Source organism: Haemorhous mexicanus, chromosome 7, assembly GCF_027477595.1.
Source record: "Haemorhous mexicanus isolate bHaeMex1 chromosome 7, bHaeMex1.pri, whole genome shotgun sequence".
In the NCBI taxonomy this organism is placed as follows: Eukaryota; Metazoa; Chordata; class Aves; order Passeriformes; family Fringillidae; genus Haemorhous; species Haemorhous mexicanus.
In genome coordinates, this window is record NC_082347.1 from 3,297,206 (window position 1) to 3,316,926 (window position 19,721).

At 48.1% G+C, this 19,721-nt stretch overlaps 1 protein-coding gene and 1 long non-coding RNA gene across 5 annotated transcripts in view; one reads left to right on the plus strand and one right to left on the minus strand.

The window, feature by feature from the left end:
• Nucleotides 1-1,639: 1,639 nt before the first annotated feature.
• LOC132329645 (uncharacterized) lies at nt 1,640-14,015 on the minus strand. 3 transcript variants are annotated; one of them, XR_009487117.1, is made up of 3 exons: nt 13,627-14,015; nt 10,585-10,738; nt 1,640-7,699 (listed from the first exon to the last, which is right to left on the minus strand). It is a non-coding gene; the product is annotated as an uncharacterized LOC132329645 (long non-coding RNA). The 3 variants fall into 3 exon arrangements; XR_009487118.1 differs by having other exon boundaries at nt 1,640-8,737; XR_009487116.1 differs by having other exon boundaries at nt 1,640-10,738.
• Nucleotides 6,824-19,721, plus strand: part of LOC132329644 (hexokinase-1) — a 45,259-nt gene continuing 32,361 nt past the window's right edge. Inside the window, exon 1 of one of the 2 annotated variants that reach the window (XM_059850881.1) lies at nt 6,824-6,846. Coding sequence is in view for 1 of the 2 variants with exons in the window: in XM_059850882.1 (XP_059706865.1) it covers nt 14,159-14,221 (63 nt within the window). In the remaining variant the exon portion in view is untranslated. Of the gene's footprint in view, nt 6,847-14,084; nt 14,222-19,721 lie in introns of those variants that run through there. The other variant, XM_059850882.1, reaches the window with a different exon arrangement.

Here is a 19,721-nt window from a genome sequence, read left to right on the forward strand (position 1 = left end):
CATACATTAGTGCTTGAATTTATCAATTTTGTTGTGAAGCTTCTTGAAGACATGAACATCTTTTTTCACATCTGGGTGACACATGCAATTTGGAAAGTTGAAAGATCTTTAAATCACAGCTGTGATGTGGTATAATGACAGAAGTGTTACTGAGAGAAGGAAATAAGGTTTGTACCTTTCAGAAATTCCCAGCAGGTGGTTGCAGCTACCTTTTCATCCATGGGGAACAAATAATCCTAAATATGTTGTTTTTCCAGATAGAGACACATTTTTGTGGCTGCGGGTTTGGACATCCCTTGACTCATAATCCATTACAGAAAATGCAGGAGCAGCTCAGTGGTGACATATTCCCTTTGTCACTCTGACAAAGTTCAACAGTAAATAGAGAATCATGTGGAAATCCTTCAGAAATCCTGATTAGCATGATCTCCCTTCCTGAGAAGTCAATATTATATGGGATTAGCAGATTAGTGGAAAGGAGTTTGAGGCTGACATGTAGGTAATGCCAACATGAAAGTATTGCTCTTTCCACCTTCCTTGATTTGGTTCTTTGTGCTTGGTGGAATGAACTGGCTTGGGCTGGAGGTCACCACAGGAATGAGGTGGAGGGAGAGCAGGAGACTTGGTGAATGTTGTCCTCTTCTAGTTTCTCTAGAAAGGACCACCACTGCCTTGAACTGTCACTGCAGGCTTGTCCAGAGCATCTCTCAGACTTGTAAAGTCTGTAGCTTGTCAAGGGATCAATACATATGTAGATATAAAATAATAATATATAAATGTATAATATAATAATATAATAAATAAAAATGTTTCTATAAAAATAGAATAGAATAGAATAGAATAGAATAGAATAGAATAGAATAGAATAATATATTCCTGCACACAGGTGGCCTGTTGAGGTGAGAGGAGGAAGGGAAATAAGGCAGATATCTTCTTTGTCCCAGCACTGAATCCACTCTGTAAAGCTGATGTGGAAAGCAAGATATAAAGCAGCCAAAATTTTAATTAATGTTTTCCTTTCTCTCATTGATACTCTCACCTTGCAGGTGCACACTGAAGGTGCTGCAAACATGATGGGTCATGTCTGTCTGAGAGGGGAATGCCAAAAGAATTTTGATCTTGTTGTGTGGTTTTTTTTAACACCCTGCAGATGCCAGCCCTGTCCCTGCCCAGCTTTACACTTCATCTGTGTCTGGGGGCCTCACACAGCCCAGGCACCTCTGGAGTCAGGAAAAGCTGAGTTCTGTGAAGAGAGAACAGATTTGGGTTCCTCCAGAAAGCCTTTCCCACTGGCACAAGGAATTGGCTACAGGAAAATGGACAGAGGGCTGCAGGTGGGAGGATTCCTGTGCAGGAGCTGAAGAACCAAATGTTGGGGAATCCCCAGATGTTGGGATCTTGGCAAGCAGGAGCTTGCTGGGAGGAGTGGAAGAAGGTCCTTTCAGTCTTGATCTTTCCTGACTTAAAAATCCCAAACCTAAACCAACCCAACCCTCCCAAAACAACCCAAATTCTTACTTTTATCTAGAAAAGTATAAGTTACAACCAGACAAAAACCAAACCAAAGCTATATTAGTAAAAAACAAACCAAAACAAAACAAAAAAAAAAAAAACCCAAAAGAGATGAGGGGAGACTGAGTCTGTTTCACTGCCTCTATATTTTATTTTCTTCTTTTGCTGGAAAGGGGAAAGGCTGTTTGGAGAAGAGGGGAGAGATGTGTAAAGAGTATGGCACATCAACAGTTAAAGATTCCCCATAAATTTATTATTTCATATCAGAAACACTTAAGGTAAGTCTTAAGAGTGGAGAAAGGGAATGACAGCAGTGCAAGGTGTGAAACTTTAAGAGCTGGTAATTAAAAGGATAATTCAAGGGCATTAACTGAGTCAAGTGGTTTATTGTTAATGGGGGGAGGCAGTGGGGTTGGTCCATTTTGTTTGGGTTTGGAGGTGAGATGGAGCTCCCAGCCTCAGGCATTTCAGAGCAGGGTTCTGTTCTCAAGCCCCACCGGTGTTATTGGTTCAGTTTGCTTTTCTGAGGGCTGCTTTTGTTGTGTTCAATTTGCTGTTTGGATGTCCAGCTCTCTGTGCAGCCCCGTTCCCATCGGGCTGGCTTGGCCAGGGATGCTGGGCCATCTGTTCAGTGTGGCACTGGGACTGCTGCCTGCCAGGCCCTTGGAGAGCACTGTCCTCATTGTGTCAGGCTTGTCCCCTCCTGGGAGCTGAAAAAAGGCTGCTCTGGGCTGCCAGGAGAGTTGGAGAGCAGGGAGGTGTGGAGGGGATGAGAGCCGTGGGGCTGAGCTTAGCCCAGCTGTGAAAAACGCTGATCAGTTGTTTTTAAAATTGTTAAAAGTTTAATGACAATAAAATGGTGATAAAAACAGCAAGATAATTAGAGTAATAATAATTTGGACAATTAGGATTAGGACAATACGAGACGATAAGAACAAAGAGTTACAGACAGTCCAGGTACCTTTTCTGGGCAAAATAAGCCCAAAAAAGGCCCCATGTTAACAGAGGATTAACCCTTAAAAGCAACAGCCTGCTGCATACTCATACACCTCATCCATGATGCATCAATTCCATTCAAACCCAGGATTCTGTCTGGGCAGTGTCAACTTCTGCCTCTGAATCCTGACTGAGTCTTCAGAGCTGAGCAAGGTGGGAAGAAGTTAATTTCTTCTGATAATGGAGCAATAAATTCCCTTTCTCTGGAAGATTTGGGTGTCCTGTGGCTGCTATCTGGTGCAAGTACCTCATTCCTTTCTTAAAAAAAAAAATATCCCACATACATAGTTCCTATTTTAACTACAAAAGTTACCTTTTAACTACAAAACTACATTTACCATGCAATTAGAATGTTAATACAGCACTACTCATCGATACAACATAATACCTACAGTAAATATCTGTGTAGAGCCATATGATGTGCACTTCTCACACCAGGCATTCCCCCCAGGGCTCTCCTGTGGTGTGAGCTGAGCTCCTGGGGCACCTCTGTCTGCAGGGCAGCACAAATAAAGGGTTGGGATGGAAAGGGTTAATGGAGCAGACCTGCTGGGGAGGGACAACCTGGGCCTAGAGGGGAGCTCTCAGCAGCAGGAGGAGAAGCTGGGTGGTGGGAAGGTGTGGAGGGTGTGAGCAGGCAAACAAGGAAGGCTCTTTCCCAGCAGGCACGACCTGAGCACTTCAAAGCGGAACGTTACGGATGCTGATTTGGGAGCAGCAGCTGATTCTGGAAACAAATGGCATAAATACTGGCAAGAGAAAGAAAAAAACAACAACAACAACAAAAAAAGTTGAAATGCCTGAAGGGCACATCTGCTGTGGCCAGCGATTCTGCAGGAAATGCACTGAGACCAGAGAGAGTCGAGGAAACTGGGCATGAACAGGGTTCTCAGTGAAGCCCAGTGAGAGCTGAGGGCCTGGGCAGTGCCTGTGATAACTGCTGGGAATTTGGCTGAGAATTTGGCTTCCTCCCCCTGGCTCTCCCATGAAGTAGTTGTGTTTAACATGGGCCAAAGGCTGGCTGTGCTGAAGGAATTGTAAAGGTGTTTTGTGCTCTGAACTCCGAAATTCTGCTCCAGCCCCTTTTCTGTTGCTTTCAAGTGTGTGTTTTCAGAGCAAGGTCTAAAAAGGGTTTTCAGAGCTGTAGGTCGAAAGCTCAGTCTGTTAGTCTGAAATTTGAATAATTGCATGGTCATTAAATTTTGCACAAAAAGGAATTGACTCTAAAAGCAGCTGATATGTTATCACGATTAGAGCAATAGCAATGCCTTCTTTCATCACAATGAAGTTACATTGTTAGGGAGCATAATTGACATTTTTTATTGAAAGATTAAGAAGAATTTGTTTACGGCTTGCAAACAAAGAGGTTTTAATTCAACAAACTGCAGCAGGAATAAGCAGTAAGTGGCATTTTCATCTGCTGGCTGGCCAGAGCTTTAGCTGCAGAATGCTGTGGACAGAGAAGTGTGAAGGAATTTGCAGCTCAATATCTGCCCAGTAAAGCGTGCACCACGCTGGCAAATGCCAGAAAGCTGACGGGGAGAAACCTTGAGTGCAAAGGAACAAAGGGCTAGAGTTAATATTAGCACCTTTTGGGAAGACACCAGGGCTTTTGGAGAGCAGCTTCATGCCACCTGTTGTGCAAAGGTCAAGGTATGGCATTTCTGAGGATGCTTTTGCCATGGAACCCTCGGGATAGCACCTGTCTACTCAACTGGCTGCTAAAGTAGGTATCTGGGTTATTTTTGCTTCTCTGGGTTCATTGCTTCATGGTCTAATAGGCTCAGGAGCTAAGTGGTGCTGGCATTTCAAAGTGGCATGTTGTGATTGGAAGGGGGTGCTGTGGAAGTGTTTGGAAAGCAGATCCACACGAAGCACCACCGCCATTCAGCTGCAGAGAGGCTCTTTTGCTTTTCAAATATATTTAGGATCCTGGTTGGATCAACAACAAACAAATCCTGAACAAATATGTTTAGGATCCTGTGCTGGTGGTTGTGTCTTACTTTCCAGACTGCTCTCCAGATAAAGCCAAGGGTATGTGAAAAATTCGGGGTGTTTTTAAAGCAAATTCCTCTTGTGCTGTTGGAAGTCGTTTGGATTTTTTGTCCCAGCTCTGGTCAAAGTTTAAGAGCCCAAGCCAGAGCTGCTGTTCTGAATGAGCAGTGCTGCAGGGTGAGGAACCAGTCCCCTGGGGGCACTTGGGGTGCTGACAAATCTCTGCAAGGAGGGTGCTCATCCCAGCAGCCAGGGGAGCATGGTGGAGCCACGTGCAATGACAGCGCTGGGAGGGGAGGGAAGGGGCTGACCCTGCACAGTACTGAGAGCTCCTCACCTGTGCCACACCTGAAACCCAGGCTGGCAACCTGAATGGGCAGGTGATTAAAGAGCTGAGGGTGTTTTCTGGGTCTGAATGTTGACTGGTAGGCACAGGCTGTTGTTGCTGTCATCTGCTCAAAACAAGGTTATAGATAAAACTTGTGATTAAAACATTTGTTTGTATCCATGTCAAATGAAATATCCTGCTGGCACACAGGGATGCCCGTGGGTCTGGCAGTGCTGGGTCAGGGCCCCAGGCAGGACTGGTGGACTCTTGCTGCTGTCAGAGGAGCCAGCAGGGATGAGCTACAGGGGGCCCTTGTGAGGAAACTTCTGCTTTCCTAAAAATTGTGTCTTCTTCAAGAAAGGAAGGGAGAGACAAGCAGGGTGGGGTTATCTCTTGCTGCAGCAAGTACTGGGACCACAGCTGAAACCTGGGGGCAGAGCACCAGGAAGTCAGTAGAGCTGGGTTCCCCATTTAAAGCACTGAGATGACAAGAAAAGCTGATTTTTTATATTAGAAAAAGATCCATCACCCATCTTTTGTAGCTATGCAGTGAAGCCAGACTCTCAGGTTTCCTACCAGGAATGGGTCAGGGGGGTGGAGAAACCTATTCAAATAAAACGAGAACTTGCTTTCTGACACCTACACGAGTTGTTGTACATTGAAATTTGTTTATTCCACCTCTACATTTCTCTTTGTGTCTGAAAATCTGAGAATGAAGATAGGGATCCAGAATCTCTTCTAGATTTTTATTTGACCTGGTGTGGCTACCTGACATCCACCCAGCCTGCCTGCAGTCTCTTCCTAAGTGAGAAGGGGCACAAAATAAGAGGAAGAAGCTCATGGGTGGATATAAGGATGGGAGATGAGTCACCAATCTTCACCATGGAAAACAGTGGTTCCACTTGGGGAATATTGATTAAGATGGATTTGGATGGTGAGAAACAAAGACAAAACTAATGCAACACCTTCCTCAGTGCAGAAGTGCCATACCAGTATGCCCCAGGATGGATACCTGTGCCACCACTGCCTTCCCATGGAACTCCAGCAGCAGAAAAGTTCAGCCTGGGCCAGTTCCCTCTTTTCCTCACAGAAAGCCTTCAGTTCCACTGCCACCCCAAAAACCCTGAGAGAGCCAGAGTGGCTTGAGAAGAGATTTTGGGGTGGGGAGAGAGGGCAACCCCACACGCACCACGTGGATGCCCAAGGACCTGGCTGGGGCTGACCTCCCTGGGTTTCTGATTCCACTCCAAAATATTTCATGACAGCAGCCTGTAAAGTCGAAGAAGCCAAAATTTTTCTCAGTGGTGCTGTTTGCATCTGCCTCCAGCCTCTGTTAAGACAGCCTGGACTTTAACCAAAAAAAGAAAAAAGCATCACAAGATAATCACAAAGCAGCTCAGAGTCTGTGGTTGCCCCTGGATGACGCTTAGCTGGAAGCCCACCATCTATGACTGTCTTCCTGTACTGCTTTTTAATGTGAATATTTTGGTTTTTCCAAGGCTTTGTGGGTTCTTTTAATTAGAGTAACAAACTGTTAACAGGACTCAGGTGTTTTGTTGCACATTTGCTTGCTAAGCCCCTCCTTCCCCGTGTGTGGCAGGAATCTCAGGGCACCTTGGGGCTGTGTGAGGGCAGTGCCCAGCTGACATGTTCCCTGTTCCCACCATTCTTCTGGGTCACACCTGTGCTCCACAGCCCACATGTCCCCAATTTCCTCTCTCTTGGGGTGATTTTAGCTGATTTTAGAGTGTGCACCTGCTGTATCCCAGCTGCTGGAGGGGTTTTTAAGAGAGCAGAGCAGTCTGTGGGGTGTGTGGCTTTCAGAGACATCCTGAGGCTGTGCAGGGAGCTGTGAAAACCTACAATTTTGCCTCTTTTTTTTTTTTTTTTTTTTTTTTGCTGGCAGTGCCCTGTGATGGCCACGTGACATAACAAGTGGTGCTCCTGCTATGGCCACCCAGGAGGAGCCCAATGCTGTGGATGTCCCTGGCTCCTGCTGCTCCCCACTGTGCCAGGTGAGTACCTGCTCTACACCCCTGTTGGGCTAAAGGGGGGAGAGCCTTGGCCTGCTGGGGTGACAATATTGACTGGCCTTGGAGGGGTGTGACTGTGGAATATTGACTGCACCTTACATTGGGGCTTGCTGGAAAAGGAGCACAAACCCCAGGCCTTGGTAATTATGGCTGGCATCTCTGTGTTGGTGATACAAATTGATTTTTGCTAGCATCAAATGCTGGGTGAAGGTGAAATGTGTATCTTTTGTGGAAACTGGCCTCTTAGGATGGGTTGGGAGGTGTCCCCTTGCCTGGTGTTGGTGGAAAGCCACAGAAGAGGGGCAGGTTCTGTTCCCTGTGCTGAAGGGATGAGCTCTTCATTATGGAGTTGCTGCTCACACAGCAAAGGTGTGTGAAAAACGCCAATTTCTTGTTTTTTAAATTTTAAAATTTTAATCGTAATAAAATGGTGATAAAAATAGCAATATAATTCGAGTAATAATAACTTGGACAATTAGGATTTAGGACAATATGAGACAATAAAAACAAAGAGTTACAGACAGTCCAGGTACCTTTTCTGGGCAAAATAAGCCTGAAAAAGGCCCCACGTTAACAGAGGATTAACCCTTAAAAGCAACAGCCTCTTGCATATCCATACACCTCATCCATGATGCATCAATTCCATTCAAACACAGGATTCTGTCTGGGCAGTGTCAGCTTCTTCCTCTGAATCCTGACTGAGTCTTCAGAGCTGAGTGAGGCAGGAAGAAGTTCATTTCTTCTGATAATGGAGCAATAAATTCCCTTTCTCTGAAAGATTTAAGTGTCCTGTGGCTGCTGTCTGGTGCAAGTCCTTTCTTTTAAAAAAAGTATCCTACATAACATAGTTTCTATTTTAACATTTTGTTATAACCTAAAACTATCTTTAACACACTACTTAAGGAAATTAATACAGCATAACCTTCTTAGATAACACATATAATATTCCTTTGAATGTTTGTGAGAAGCCAATCATAAAATACACATTTTTCACAGGTGCACTGCTTTAAATGGCATTTTACAGCAGTGCCCTTTAACAACAGTTTAAGGTTTGGCCCCTGCCATTCAGACCTGCCTGGGACAGTGCACAGCCACCAGCTCTCTGCTGAGGCACACTGCTTCTTGCAGGGCTGAAGGGCTGCCCTTGGTTTTGAAAGTCCTCCCACACAGTGGGTGTCTTAGAGCTAAACTCTGGCAAATGAGCTCAATCATCTGTGAGGACCTGAAAGCAGATTTAGGAAAACTGTCTCCATATAGTACAATAAATTAGGTTATATTTTCCTTTGTTTAAATCATTGCCTTATCACTTCAGTGAGTTGCTGGTTATGCAGCCATTCTTTTACTGGTGTTGAACTGCTTCTTCTGAAAAGAACATTTGAATCAAACAACTGAAAATACTTTAAACTTGCCTCTTTTGAAATTTTAAACCAGTTGGCACTCTATATTTCGCCCTTTTTCCAGCAGTTCTTTTAGCATTGTTCACTAGCACTGGACATTCAGTAGATACAAGAAATCTGCACTTATGCTCATTTCAGTTTGCTGGGGTCAAGAGATGTTTTATGAAATGAAACAAAGGTTTCACCGTCTGGTCAGGAAAGGCAGTTCCTTGAGTTTGTTGATATAATTCTGTTTGCATATAAACATGTGTGTGTATGGTCTGATTTATAGGTATATGAGCTGCAATAATGACTCACTACCAATGCACTACTAAAAAATGCTTCCTTAATCCAGCAGTTCTCACCTCAATGGAAAAAAATGTTTAACTGGTGCAAGCTGAGTTAGAAAACTGGAATTGTTATTGCTTTCCTTTGCAGAGATGTGAAATCAGTTGTATTTCTGACACTGGAGAGAAAGAAGGTGCAGTGGTGAATATCTGGGACAGGAAGGGGAAAAAGAAAGAGCTCAGTTTAGTTGGATTGCACTTGTGTTTCACTTTTGGTGGGTAAGGGAAGAGCAGAGTGAGTGGACTTGCAAGCCAAGTGCCAAGGGATGCCAGCAGGCTGGACCTGGGTTGGAAAGCAGCACAGAGTAGCTCTGCTGTGCAACACAGGAGCTGGAGGTTAGGTTTTGTGGTGGTGAGTCTCCAGGGAGCAGTTTCCTCTTTTCCTCAAGTATGTGCAGATGTGGGAAGTCCTTTGCAGGATTGCTCAGGCAACCCATGGCTTTTGGAAGTAGTAAACTAAATTTGGAGGAATTTGGTTTGTTCCCAGCTTAATGAACCTTGCAATCACTAAGAGGCTGGGAAAGAAATCATCATCCAGACCTTCCAAATAATGAGGCTTAATTGTAAGCCATGAGTTTGGGGCTTGTGTTCCTCTGCTTTCTGGTTTTCTTGCTTTTATGGGAGTCATGTTCTTTGCACCCCCTCTGATGCTGAAGAACAGCAACTGGTTCAAAGAAATAAAAGCCAACACAGCTGACTGATGCTCAGGGGTGGGGAGTTGGGGCACAGAGCATCTCCATCTGCCCCAGGAGTGTTCCCATGGGAATCAGCAAACACCCCTCCTTTGCTGGATATGCTTCCTTCTCCACTGTCCTCTCATCTATGGCCAGAGTTGAGAGTCTAGACCTGGCTGTTTGTGATCCTTAATTGCTTAGTTCACACCTTACAGAAGCACTGCCTTGTCTTTGGAGGGATTTAACCTGGAAACCCACAGGCCTGTGCAGTGTCTTCAGCCCCAAATGCTCAGTGTGGTGAGCAGTGCCAAAACCTTTGCAGAGGCAGGGGAGTGTAATTGATGCCTTACAGAAGGGATGGGACTACTGTTGGGCTAAAAACAATTTATTGCTCAGGTAAACATCAGCCTCAGAGGCTGTGAGATTTCAGAGGAGTGAGAAGTGGCCATAGCTCAGAGAAGTCACAAGGCAATATAGAACTTTCTAATCCAAAGGAAAGTTGCTACAAAGTTTATTTTGTTTCTCTAACCAATTACCTTTACTTAATTCTGCTGCACTGTGTACATTTTTATCCACTGGGTTACTACTACATGTACACACACTCATGTTTCTATTTTAACTTCTAAACTCTTAGCTTACTCTATACAATTACATTACTACACTATAAAACCTTCCACTATCTTACTCAATAGTTTCTTACTTATGTAAGGCATATTCTTACTTACAACTCTAGAAACATAAGTTTATAATTTTTCTGCCTACTGTTTGTGTGCTTTTATTTTTACATCCATCCAAGCTTCTCCCAAGGCTGCAAATCAAACCCTTCGGTGTCTGTGGAAGTTTCTATCTTTCCATTTCCTACAGGGGACTTCATTAAAATGTAGCTCACCCTTCCCCCGGAGCATCTCCAGAAGAATGAGCCAAACCCCTTGTTAGTTTTCCTGCCTTAAACACCTTTTGGAAACACTCCTGGAATGCTGTACCACGAGCATAAACCCCACTTTTTTAAAGTGCCCAGTGCTCTGTCCACACGTGGAATGGCCTTTCCCATGCATGGAATGAGCTCCCCTCGAGGCATTCCTAGCTAATCTGGGTTTTCCACAGGGAAAACATGAGAGAAAGCATCCTGGCTGGCTGTGTGGTAGTGCCTGCTTGCTGTGCCCCCTGGCAAGGTGAAATTGCATATAATGTGGTTAAACTTGTTCGACTGAATTGCTCATCAAACTGATTTATCTGCTGCTTTTAGGTTTTCTTAGTAGCTTCTGCATTAAGTTCAGCACAAAGGAATGGTGATTTCTTCTGTGCAAGTATTTGGTTTCCTACCTTGAATGGGAGCTTTCCCCCCTCAGTCAGAACTGCTGGCAGGAACTGGGGACTCCGTGTTTATTCGAGGTGCTGCTTTCTTTCACTTTGCTTTGAGGATTATGAAAGGAAAATGCAATGTGGGAGAAAAGGGGATCGAGCCTTTCCCAGACACCTAAAAAAAAAAAAAAAAAACCAGCAAACACAACTAGAACTTTATTTTTTCTTACAAAAGTAGGAAGCATCTATCAGCTGTGTACATCAAAAATATCTAATAAGATTTAAACAAAAAAATCCCCTCATGGTACAGTTCAATCAGAATGCAGACTTGTACAGAGCAGTGACCATTTAATGAATAAATTGACAGAGTGGGGGGGAAAAAAAAAAATCTTAGCCACATGCAGGAGAGCTGATTCACAGAATGACTTCAGTCAGCTGAGACACTTGGGCAGCGTTAAATGGGGCCAATAAGATTAGAGCTCAATCAAAATAGCTGCAAGTCATCAGGTGTCACGTTCAGCCTCCAGTAATTTGTCTTAAAGGACAGTGCCTTTCAAAATAGCCTGCTGGGTGCCTGGCAGAGCTGCTGGTAATTAATTGGCTGCTGAATTGATCCCTTCCAGTCAAGCAGAAGGGAAAGCCCAGGGCTGGGTGCTGTGGCAGTAGGAGACACACAGAAGTGCAGGGCTGGTTGCCTCTCCCTGGCAGCCTGAGCACAGCTCCTCCCAGGCCCCCCAAAAACACACCTGGGCCTCACTGCTGGCCTTGGCAAGGAGGGCTTGCCAAAGGTTGAGGTGTCCATAGGGATGTCTGGCTGCCCTTTCAGCTCCCTGGCAGGGGGGAAGCTCATTCATCCCAGCGCTGGTTACAGCATCAAAGCTGGTCATGTGCTCCTACCCTGGCCAGGAGCAGTTTAAAAATACCACATATTTAAATATTGCAGCTCTCTTGCCTTGCATGGACAGTTCCATTTTCTCCAGTGGCTTTTACTCTGTCAAGTCCATTCTTCCTGAATGCCATGCTCAACAGCTGAAGACAAACCCAATTATTTGCAATACTTGTTTAACCATCTCTTAATTGCTTTTGACTTTGTCACATTAACCCCCTCCTGCACCAGTGTAGGCTTAATTCTTTAATTTATTTGGGGGACTGTGATGTGTGCAGGTTTTATTTTCATTGCACAGAACCAAGTGTGAATCATAGGATATCCTTGTCTAGTGATGTTTTTGTGCTACTTTTTGCTTCTTGTAGTTAAAGGAAACCCTAGACTGTTGTTTCTGAGTTTGGAAATATGTTACAATATTCAGGGAGCCAAAGGCCACTTTAGTGATCTATGACATCCAGAATTCACTTCCAAGCCACAGTTTTGGCAGACAAAGAAAACAAACGTCCTCCTCTTGCCTATTCTTTCAACAGGTGTCGTGTTAAAGAGAAGTCCACTGTGAGTATTTTAGCTGTCTGATTGAGAGCCAGAGGGGATGCTTTGAATTCCTTTTATTTGGTCAAAGATTAGATGAAAACCACTCAAGTTTGTGTCCGGGTGTTTTAAATGAGCAAGCATTCCTGCAGCAAGGTAACTGAGGGGGCTATGGGGCATGTGGGTGGTGTTTGGGGTGTCTGAGCAGGAGGAGATAGATAGTAGCACTTGTAAACCACACCTAGAGGCAGCTCCAGTGACATAAATCCTGTGGGAATTGAGCAGTATCAGACAGCATTCAGACCAAAAAGAGTGAAGTCTGTCTCACCTAGTGAAGCAAAAGCTGTGAATGTGTAGGGTTACTTCCAGGGTATTTATAGAAAGCCAACACCCGAGAGTGAGGAGAGTGATTTCAGATGAAAGACAGGGCTTAGCAGATGACAGATGGATTGAAACCAGGAGCGAGCCTGGCTGGGAATTAAAGATAGTTTCTGACCAGCAGCAGAGGAGGAGCATGACTGAGCAGGGAATTACGTCTGCAGGAGAGCTTGGTCAGCCTGTGTAAGGGATTGGTGACATTGCTGGACACTGGGATGATTCAGCTGAGCCCCACGTCCCTGTGCCACCCGTGGGCTCCAGCTGTGAGCTCCAGCTGTGCTGGTGGCAGGGCCCTGTGCCCGCAGAGCCTGGCTGCCCTGGGGGGTACAGTTTGCTCCTTAGCTTGGCAAACAGACGAGCAGGAGTAACACATACAGAGCAGTGAACTGCCTGATGGAAGTCTCTCTGAGCTTGGAGCCAGAGAAGGAAACCCTGCCCACCCTGCCTGCAGTGACTAGGGCAGTCTGAAGGAGGATGCGTCTGCCAAAGCAGCACTTGATTTTGGCCAGTGAAGCCATTTAATTAAAGGAGCACTAAAAAGGAAGCTGGAAATTCTAGAAGCAGATTTTTAATCACTTAGAGTGTGGTAGACAATCTGTATGCAAATCACACCTCCTCCTTTGCACGGGTGTGTGTTCCTGTTCCTGTCCCTGCGCAGGACAGGGTGCAGGCCAGAGCCCCATGGGCTGCTGACATGTGTCACTTGACATTGCATTTGGCCTTTAGCTTTTTTTTTTGGAGGGCCCCTGTGTCACTTTATGTGTGTGTAGGCCCTCAGAGCCCTCATGGCGGTGGATGTCTCCAAAGTTGTGGGGAGGAGGAGCCGGATCCATCAGTGTATTATCATAGAATCATAGGATATCCTGAGCTGGAAGGGACCCACAGGATCAGAGCGGGATTGCTGGCCCTGCACAGGATCCCTGGAAGAATCACACCCTGTGCCTGAGAGCACCCGGGCCTGACCCCACCGTGCCAGCCGAACCATGGCATCAAGTGTCATGTCCAATCTTTCCTCACACCTCTCCAGGAAAGGTGACTCCACCACTCCCTGGGCAGCCCATTCCAATGCCTAATCACCCTTTTCCTAAAGAAATTCCTCCCAATTCCCAACCTAAACCCCCCCTGGCACAGCTTAAAGCGATGTCCGTCCTGTTGCCTGGTCCCCACGTAGCCACAGCCTTCTGTCAGGGAGCTGCAGAGAGTGATCAGGTACCCTGAGCCTCCTCTTCTCCAGGCTCAACACCCCGGCTTCCCCAGCCACTCCTCACCGGATTTGTGCTCCAGACTCTTGCCCAGCTCCGCCGCCTTTCTCTTCCAGCACCCTCCCGAATCCAGGGGCCCAGAGCCAGGCCCAGCACTCGAGGCGCGGCCCCACCCGTGCTGAGCACGGCGGAGAATCACCGTCCTGTTCCTGGCTCTGCTTCCTCACACTAGCCCCGGCACAGGCCACGATGCCACCAGGAAAGGCTTTTTGTCTCCTTTTTTGCCCACCAGGAAGGGCTTTTTGTCTCCCTTTTTCCTTTTTATTCCCCCTCAGGGCGGCCCTCAGCAGCCTGCCTCCATGGCGGTTGTGGAGCCCCTCAGGGTGACAGCTGGGCAGTACCTTCCTCCTCCTCCTCCTCCTCCTCCTCCTCCTGCAGGCCGAGCACAGCACCGAGCGGGGCCGGGCCAGGAGGAGGAGGAGGAGGAGGAGGAAGGGGCGGTGCTCGGCTGGGCTGGGCTGGGCTGGGCTGGGCTCGGCGCGGCCATCCCCGGGCCCCGCATCGCTGCGTGCGCGGAGCCGCCGCTGCAGCCGGCAGGATGATCGCCGCCCAGCTCCTGGCCTACTACTTCACGGAGCTGAAGGAGGACCAGGTCAAAAAGGTCAGATGGACATCCCCCCCGCCCAGGGCCGCCCCACGCCCACGCCTCTTGGTTTTTTTTTTTTTTTTAATTGTTTTAAAAAAAAATTTAATTTTTCTTCCCCCCGCACGATGGTTTCGCTGCTTTGTCCCCAGAGCCACCCGGCTGCGGGAGGAAGGAGGGATAACCCCGGGTTTGAACTCTCCAGAGCATCGCCGGCGGAGATGGGAGAGGGGTGTGGGTGGTGGATGCACAGCGGCCGGTCAGGCAGGACCCGGGGGTGATTGGTTTTTCCTGGTTTTCGTCGGCACCGGCATCCCCGGAAAGGGGATTTCCCCTTCGTTCCAAGGGTGCCTGGGAGCATCCCCGCTCCAGCAGGCGAGGAGCAGGCAGTTTTTGAATTATGTGCCGCCGCAGGATCGGAATTTACAGGAAATGGTTGTCGGTTGTGCTTAAAAAGAAGCGTTTCTATAGGCTTCTTTTCCTCCAGCATTCGGGGGTTGCTGCTGTGTGGTTGGCACAGCGCTGGGATCGAGCACTGCCACAAGGAAAAGGGTGCGGAGCGCAGGATAAATAAGAACATGGCAGTTAGGTCCTGGCTGAGCATATTGCAGAGCTGTAGGGAGCGGGGAGCCTGGGGCTAGGATGTGGGGACACGAATTGGGAAGATAATTGCAAATGTCGGTGAGTCGGGCTGACGTCAGGAAAGAGAGGCTTCCCCTCTGCCACCTCCTCAGGCGGTGCCGTGTGACCCACCTGGGCGTGTGGCTGTGGGCATCCCTAAAATATTTCGGGAAAGCCTCAATGACAGCATTAGTAGTACTGGTTTGTAGTGTTTTTGGGGCTCGAGCATCTCCCCAGCAGGAGGAGAGCACCTCATCCCTTCGGGCTGCTGGCTGTGCCTGGGCTGACCTCAGCTGCAGTGTGTGGGTGACCCACCCTGCCCCACTCGAGACGGGCTCAGCCGTGCCCGCTCCTCCCTTGGAGAAAACCCAGCACAGCTTCCCGTGGTGTCCACGTCTCCTTCCGTGCTTTGGGTCTTTTGGGCTCTCCTGAGGAGCCAGAGGCTGTGCTCAGCCTGCAGCCCTGCACCTCCTGGCCCCATGTCCATGCCTCTCCTGTGGCCAGGCCCACTGTGCTCCTTTTCCTGCAGGATTTGTGAGTGCTGCTGCTGGTGCCAGGCGTGCCTGCCTGGCCTGGGCCTTCTCTGTCTCGCTGTGTGTGTTATATTTAGAAGGCCAAGATAAGCACGAGTGTGTGTGGTGGCTGAGGGGCGGCAGAAAGGCTGTGGGGAAGGCACAGAGAAACTCTGCGGTGTTCTGGGGGTTATTTATTGCAGGCTGGCTTGGCACCATGGGGCTGCTATTGTCTGGCAGTATGGCAAACCATTTGGCCAGGGAGCTGTAAAGCATTCTTATGGATCAAGCCGGTTTTGTCTGGAAAAGTGAAGAAAAAAAATAAAACCCGTTTGAAAAGTCGAAAAAGCAGGCTACTGTTTTTAGGGGATGTAAGACATCTTTTCCTGTTTGTGTGCGTTTGGAACGGATATCGAGCCTCCTCGGTTGTGGCTGTCCTGTAGGGAAGATGTCTGTGGCAGTCAGAGGCTCTGCTGCCCCGCAGCTGCTGGCAGCTGGTGGGCTCCATTCCCTGCTTCCCCGCGGGGCAAAAGTGCTCCTGCTCCACCTCAGCGTGCTGCTGGTGAGGTTTGTGCTCCATCAGTATGCTGCTCCAAGGGATACGTGCGCGGCTTCGTTTCAGGTCCCTCCCTCTCCTCCCGGCTTCCGGGAGAGCAGCACTTTCTGCTGGTACGTGCCTGTGGCTCTGGGCTGCCAAGCAAGGCGTTGTCCCTGCTCTCCGTGCTGCCCCGTGGCGCTCCTGGATGCTGTGGCTGCTCCTCTGCCTCGCTGGCCTGTCACAGCCATCGGCTCAGCACAGCTGGCAGGTCACCTTCAGGATGCTGCTGTGGGTCACAGGAGGGCTGTGAACGGGTTAAAAGTACCAACGAGCCAAGGCTGAACGTTCTTCTTCTCTTGTGACCTTCTTTTCCTTCTTTTTTTTAAAATTCCCATCTCTGTAATGCTCTGCAGCTGCCTTTCCACGGTGGGAAGCCTGTGGAGGGGCATGGATGGGGCCGGTGGTTTCAGTCCCTGAAAGGGTTAACCTGCATCTTAGAGCTAGTGGTTCTGCTGGGTTTGTGTGTACCCCCTTGTTTCGTTGTGATTTTTTAAAAAAATTGTTGTTTTTGGAATGTTTTTCGAGATGAAAAACTCGAAACCAGCAGGGTAGATGTATAGAGTTGAAGGAGGGGGTTGCTCATGGTGTGAACCCTGTGGGCCCTGCAAGGGAGCATTTTCCAGTGAAACCACTCATAATGGCACTTCCATGTCACCTTAGTGTGCAGCTGCAAGCTGGCACTGCGTGACGCCCTGTGCTGTGTGAATACACATTTGGACCAAGCAGCTTGAATTATCCAGATGTTTTTGCAGACATCTGTTGCCTGAATGTTTGTGACATTGTGGGGACAGCAGCAGGAGCTCATCACCCTCGCTCACACAGGGGACTTGGCCCAAACCCAGCTGTGGCCCTGATTTCTCTGAAGGGCTGGCTCCCATCCTGAGGGATGGGGGAGCCACGGAGGGTGCCTGGCAGCTGTGCTGCTGCCCCGTGTGCGGGAGAGCTTTGTAAAACTCTGTAAAACTGCCTTTGTTCCCAGCAGGTTTGTACCTGCCGTAGCTGGCCCCGGCAAAGGGAGCCTCTAGGTGTTGCCTGGTTTCTGTCTGTCAGGGGAACAATATGTTTTTGTTGTCTTACCTGAGTGAAGAACAAGATCTTGCCGTCCAGGAAGGACATGTAGATGTTTGACCTTGAAAAAAATGTGTTGGAATGGAGTATAAAATGTTAACAACTAGTATCCAGAAGAGCCCTGTATGGGTGACCCGCCCCATAAAGGCTTTTTAGGAACCGATCTGATAAATCATAAAGTAAGCACAAACAATTTCCAAATGTCTAAACTACTTGTTTTAACCTGCTTTGGCTCCTGATGAATCTTCCTCATGCTGAAAGGAGTATGATTAGCTCTGCAGAAAAATGTTTTCATGGTGAAGGGTTTTGGCATGAAGTCTGTGTTGGTAAAATAGGTGCTAATGATTTCTGAAATTGTTCTGGGAGTGCTCTCTTCTTGGATGCCACTGGCTGCTGTCAGTGTCTGGGGATGGAGGCATGTGTTTAAGGAATGGTCCTTAAGCTTAAGCCTTTAGTGCTGCCTGTTTAATTTACAATTATTCACAACTGCTGCAGCGGCTGGATTTTCAGAAACTTCTTTTCCCCAAGTACAAACTGCCCCTTTCCTATGTGACCGGGAAAAATTATGTGAATGTGGTTCAGATGGTAAAATTCTATTTTTAAAACATTGCTCACAGATTCTGTCTCTGGTTTGTTTTGGTCTCTTTTGAGAAAAAGAGAAAAAAAAAAAGTCACTGAGCTCTTGGAGGACTCCCATAGTGGCAGTCTGGGAAGATGCCCTTCCCTGGGAGGTGACTCTGGGGTGGCAGCTAAATAAAGGAGTGTCTTCTGCTCCTTGTCTGTCTGAAATTGTTCCTGCCCTCTGCCAACCCTTGGGAAGGGTTGGTACCTGTCTCCCGTGGGAGCCTCAGTGGGGCTGCTCCTGTCTGTCCTGGGTAGCTTTTCCCCAGCTTCCCCGTGCCTACGGCCGAGATTTGCTTTGTGATCGGCTTTTATTGCCAGCAGAGCAGGGAGTTATTAAACCTCCATCCCATAATCCAGCCTCCAGCCCCCCCCCCAAGTTATTTATGGCTATTTGCTGGGAGTTTTCCCTTGGAGGGCTGCACTTACTCCCTTGCTGCCACACTGCTGGAATGACTAACCATCTTCCCGCCAGGGAGGAAAAAAAAACCCCTGCCTTTTTTCTCTATTATTTTTTTTTTAGTTTTCCGTGGTTTTGGAAGCTGTAGCACGTAGGAGTGACTTTTTTTTCAAGCAGAGGCTCGGTGTCCCCGCCCCGGGAATCTCGGCGGTGGAGATGGATGGCCTGAGTGCCATGCAAAGCGATGCTCCCTGCGTGCAGGAGAGGAGCGTCCAGCCCAATTATGTAAGGGCGCTGGCAGCGCTCATTGGTCTCTCACGGCAGCAGAAAGAGCCCTCCCTCCCTTTTCCCTCGCTGCTGAGGGCAGCACTGGGGCAGAGGTGGGGAGAATGGGCTCGTCAGTCCTGACTGTGCAAACGCCACAACCTGCGCTCACAGCAGCGCTTTCGGTGAGCGGGAATCCTTCCGCCCTGCTTTTGGGAGGAGGAGGCAGCAGTGGGGCTTTGTAGAGGGGTGTATTAGTCTGACTGTGAGTGGTGTTTACTGTAGCTTTCACTGGGAGAGCTGGGGAATCGTCCCTCTGAGCGGCAGCGTGGGCTGCTGGAAGCTCAGCCTGAAAAAGAGGTTGGTTCCTCCCCTCCTTTTAAAGGGAGTATCCTCATGCTCTGACATCATGGCTTTACACACTCTGCTGAAAAAAAGCCATGGCAGGGTTTGCCATGAAGGAGAGACCTACTTGCTTAGCCAGACTCCAGCCTCTGCATCCATCCCCACGGCGTTTGGGGCTGCAGAGAGGGCACATCCCATCCAGGATTTTATTCTTGGAGTGAATTGATGCCAGTGACTGGCTGTGATTGTTGCTGTGAAGGGGCTGGTGGCCCATGAGGACACAGCAGGCATGTGGGGATGCTGCCCTGGGGTCTTGCATTTGGCCTGTGTTGCAGAGAACCTGAGCTCAGCTCTTCTACCCTTCAGCTGTACGCCTGCACCGTCACGTCACCGGTTCGTGGGGAAAATGCACGGTCTCATTTCATCGTGGTGTTATCAATCATGGTATTGTTCCTCTGCAAGCAATGACATTGAAAAGTTCACAGCTTGTGCAGCCTCTGGCTGTGTCCCCTGTGGTCCAGGCTTGCCTGGCCCCCAGCCCTGTGGTTGGGGGATCAGGCTGGATGCTGTGCCCAGCAGCACTCTCCATGCCTTCTGCCTGTCTGTGTAAATAAGTGCTGGGTCACGGCAGGAGGGTGTCTGGCTCAGGGAGATACTGTCTTTGGGGAGACCTTGAGTAGGGTGGGCAGGAGTGCTTTCTGTATGAGTAATTAGATTGGTGCTGGTTTTATGGTCAGTTTAGAGTTTAATGAGATTTTGATTGCATTTCCTTTGTGAAGGGCATTATTCATCGCTTCCCGTCTCAAAGTCCCTGGTATATGGAGCATTGTGTGCCTATGTTTTACATAAAGTGGTTTTTTGTGGCCTTGGTCTTGTAAGACACAAATGCCAGCTTGGAGATGAGCTGCTCTCAGGGCTTCCAGAGCAGCCAAGGAGACACAGGGTGCCTTGGCACAGAGCTGGCCTGGGGTTTAAAATGAGGTGGCTTTTCCAGTTTTGCTGAGGACAGAAAACATGGGCAGGGCTTTATTTTTTGTCTTGGTTAAGCTGCAAGCAAAAGTGATCCCAAAGGTGTGGCTTCGATCTGAG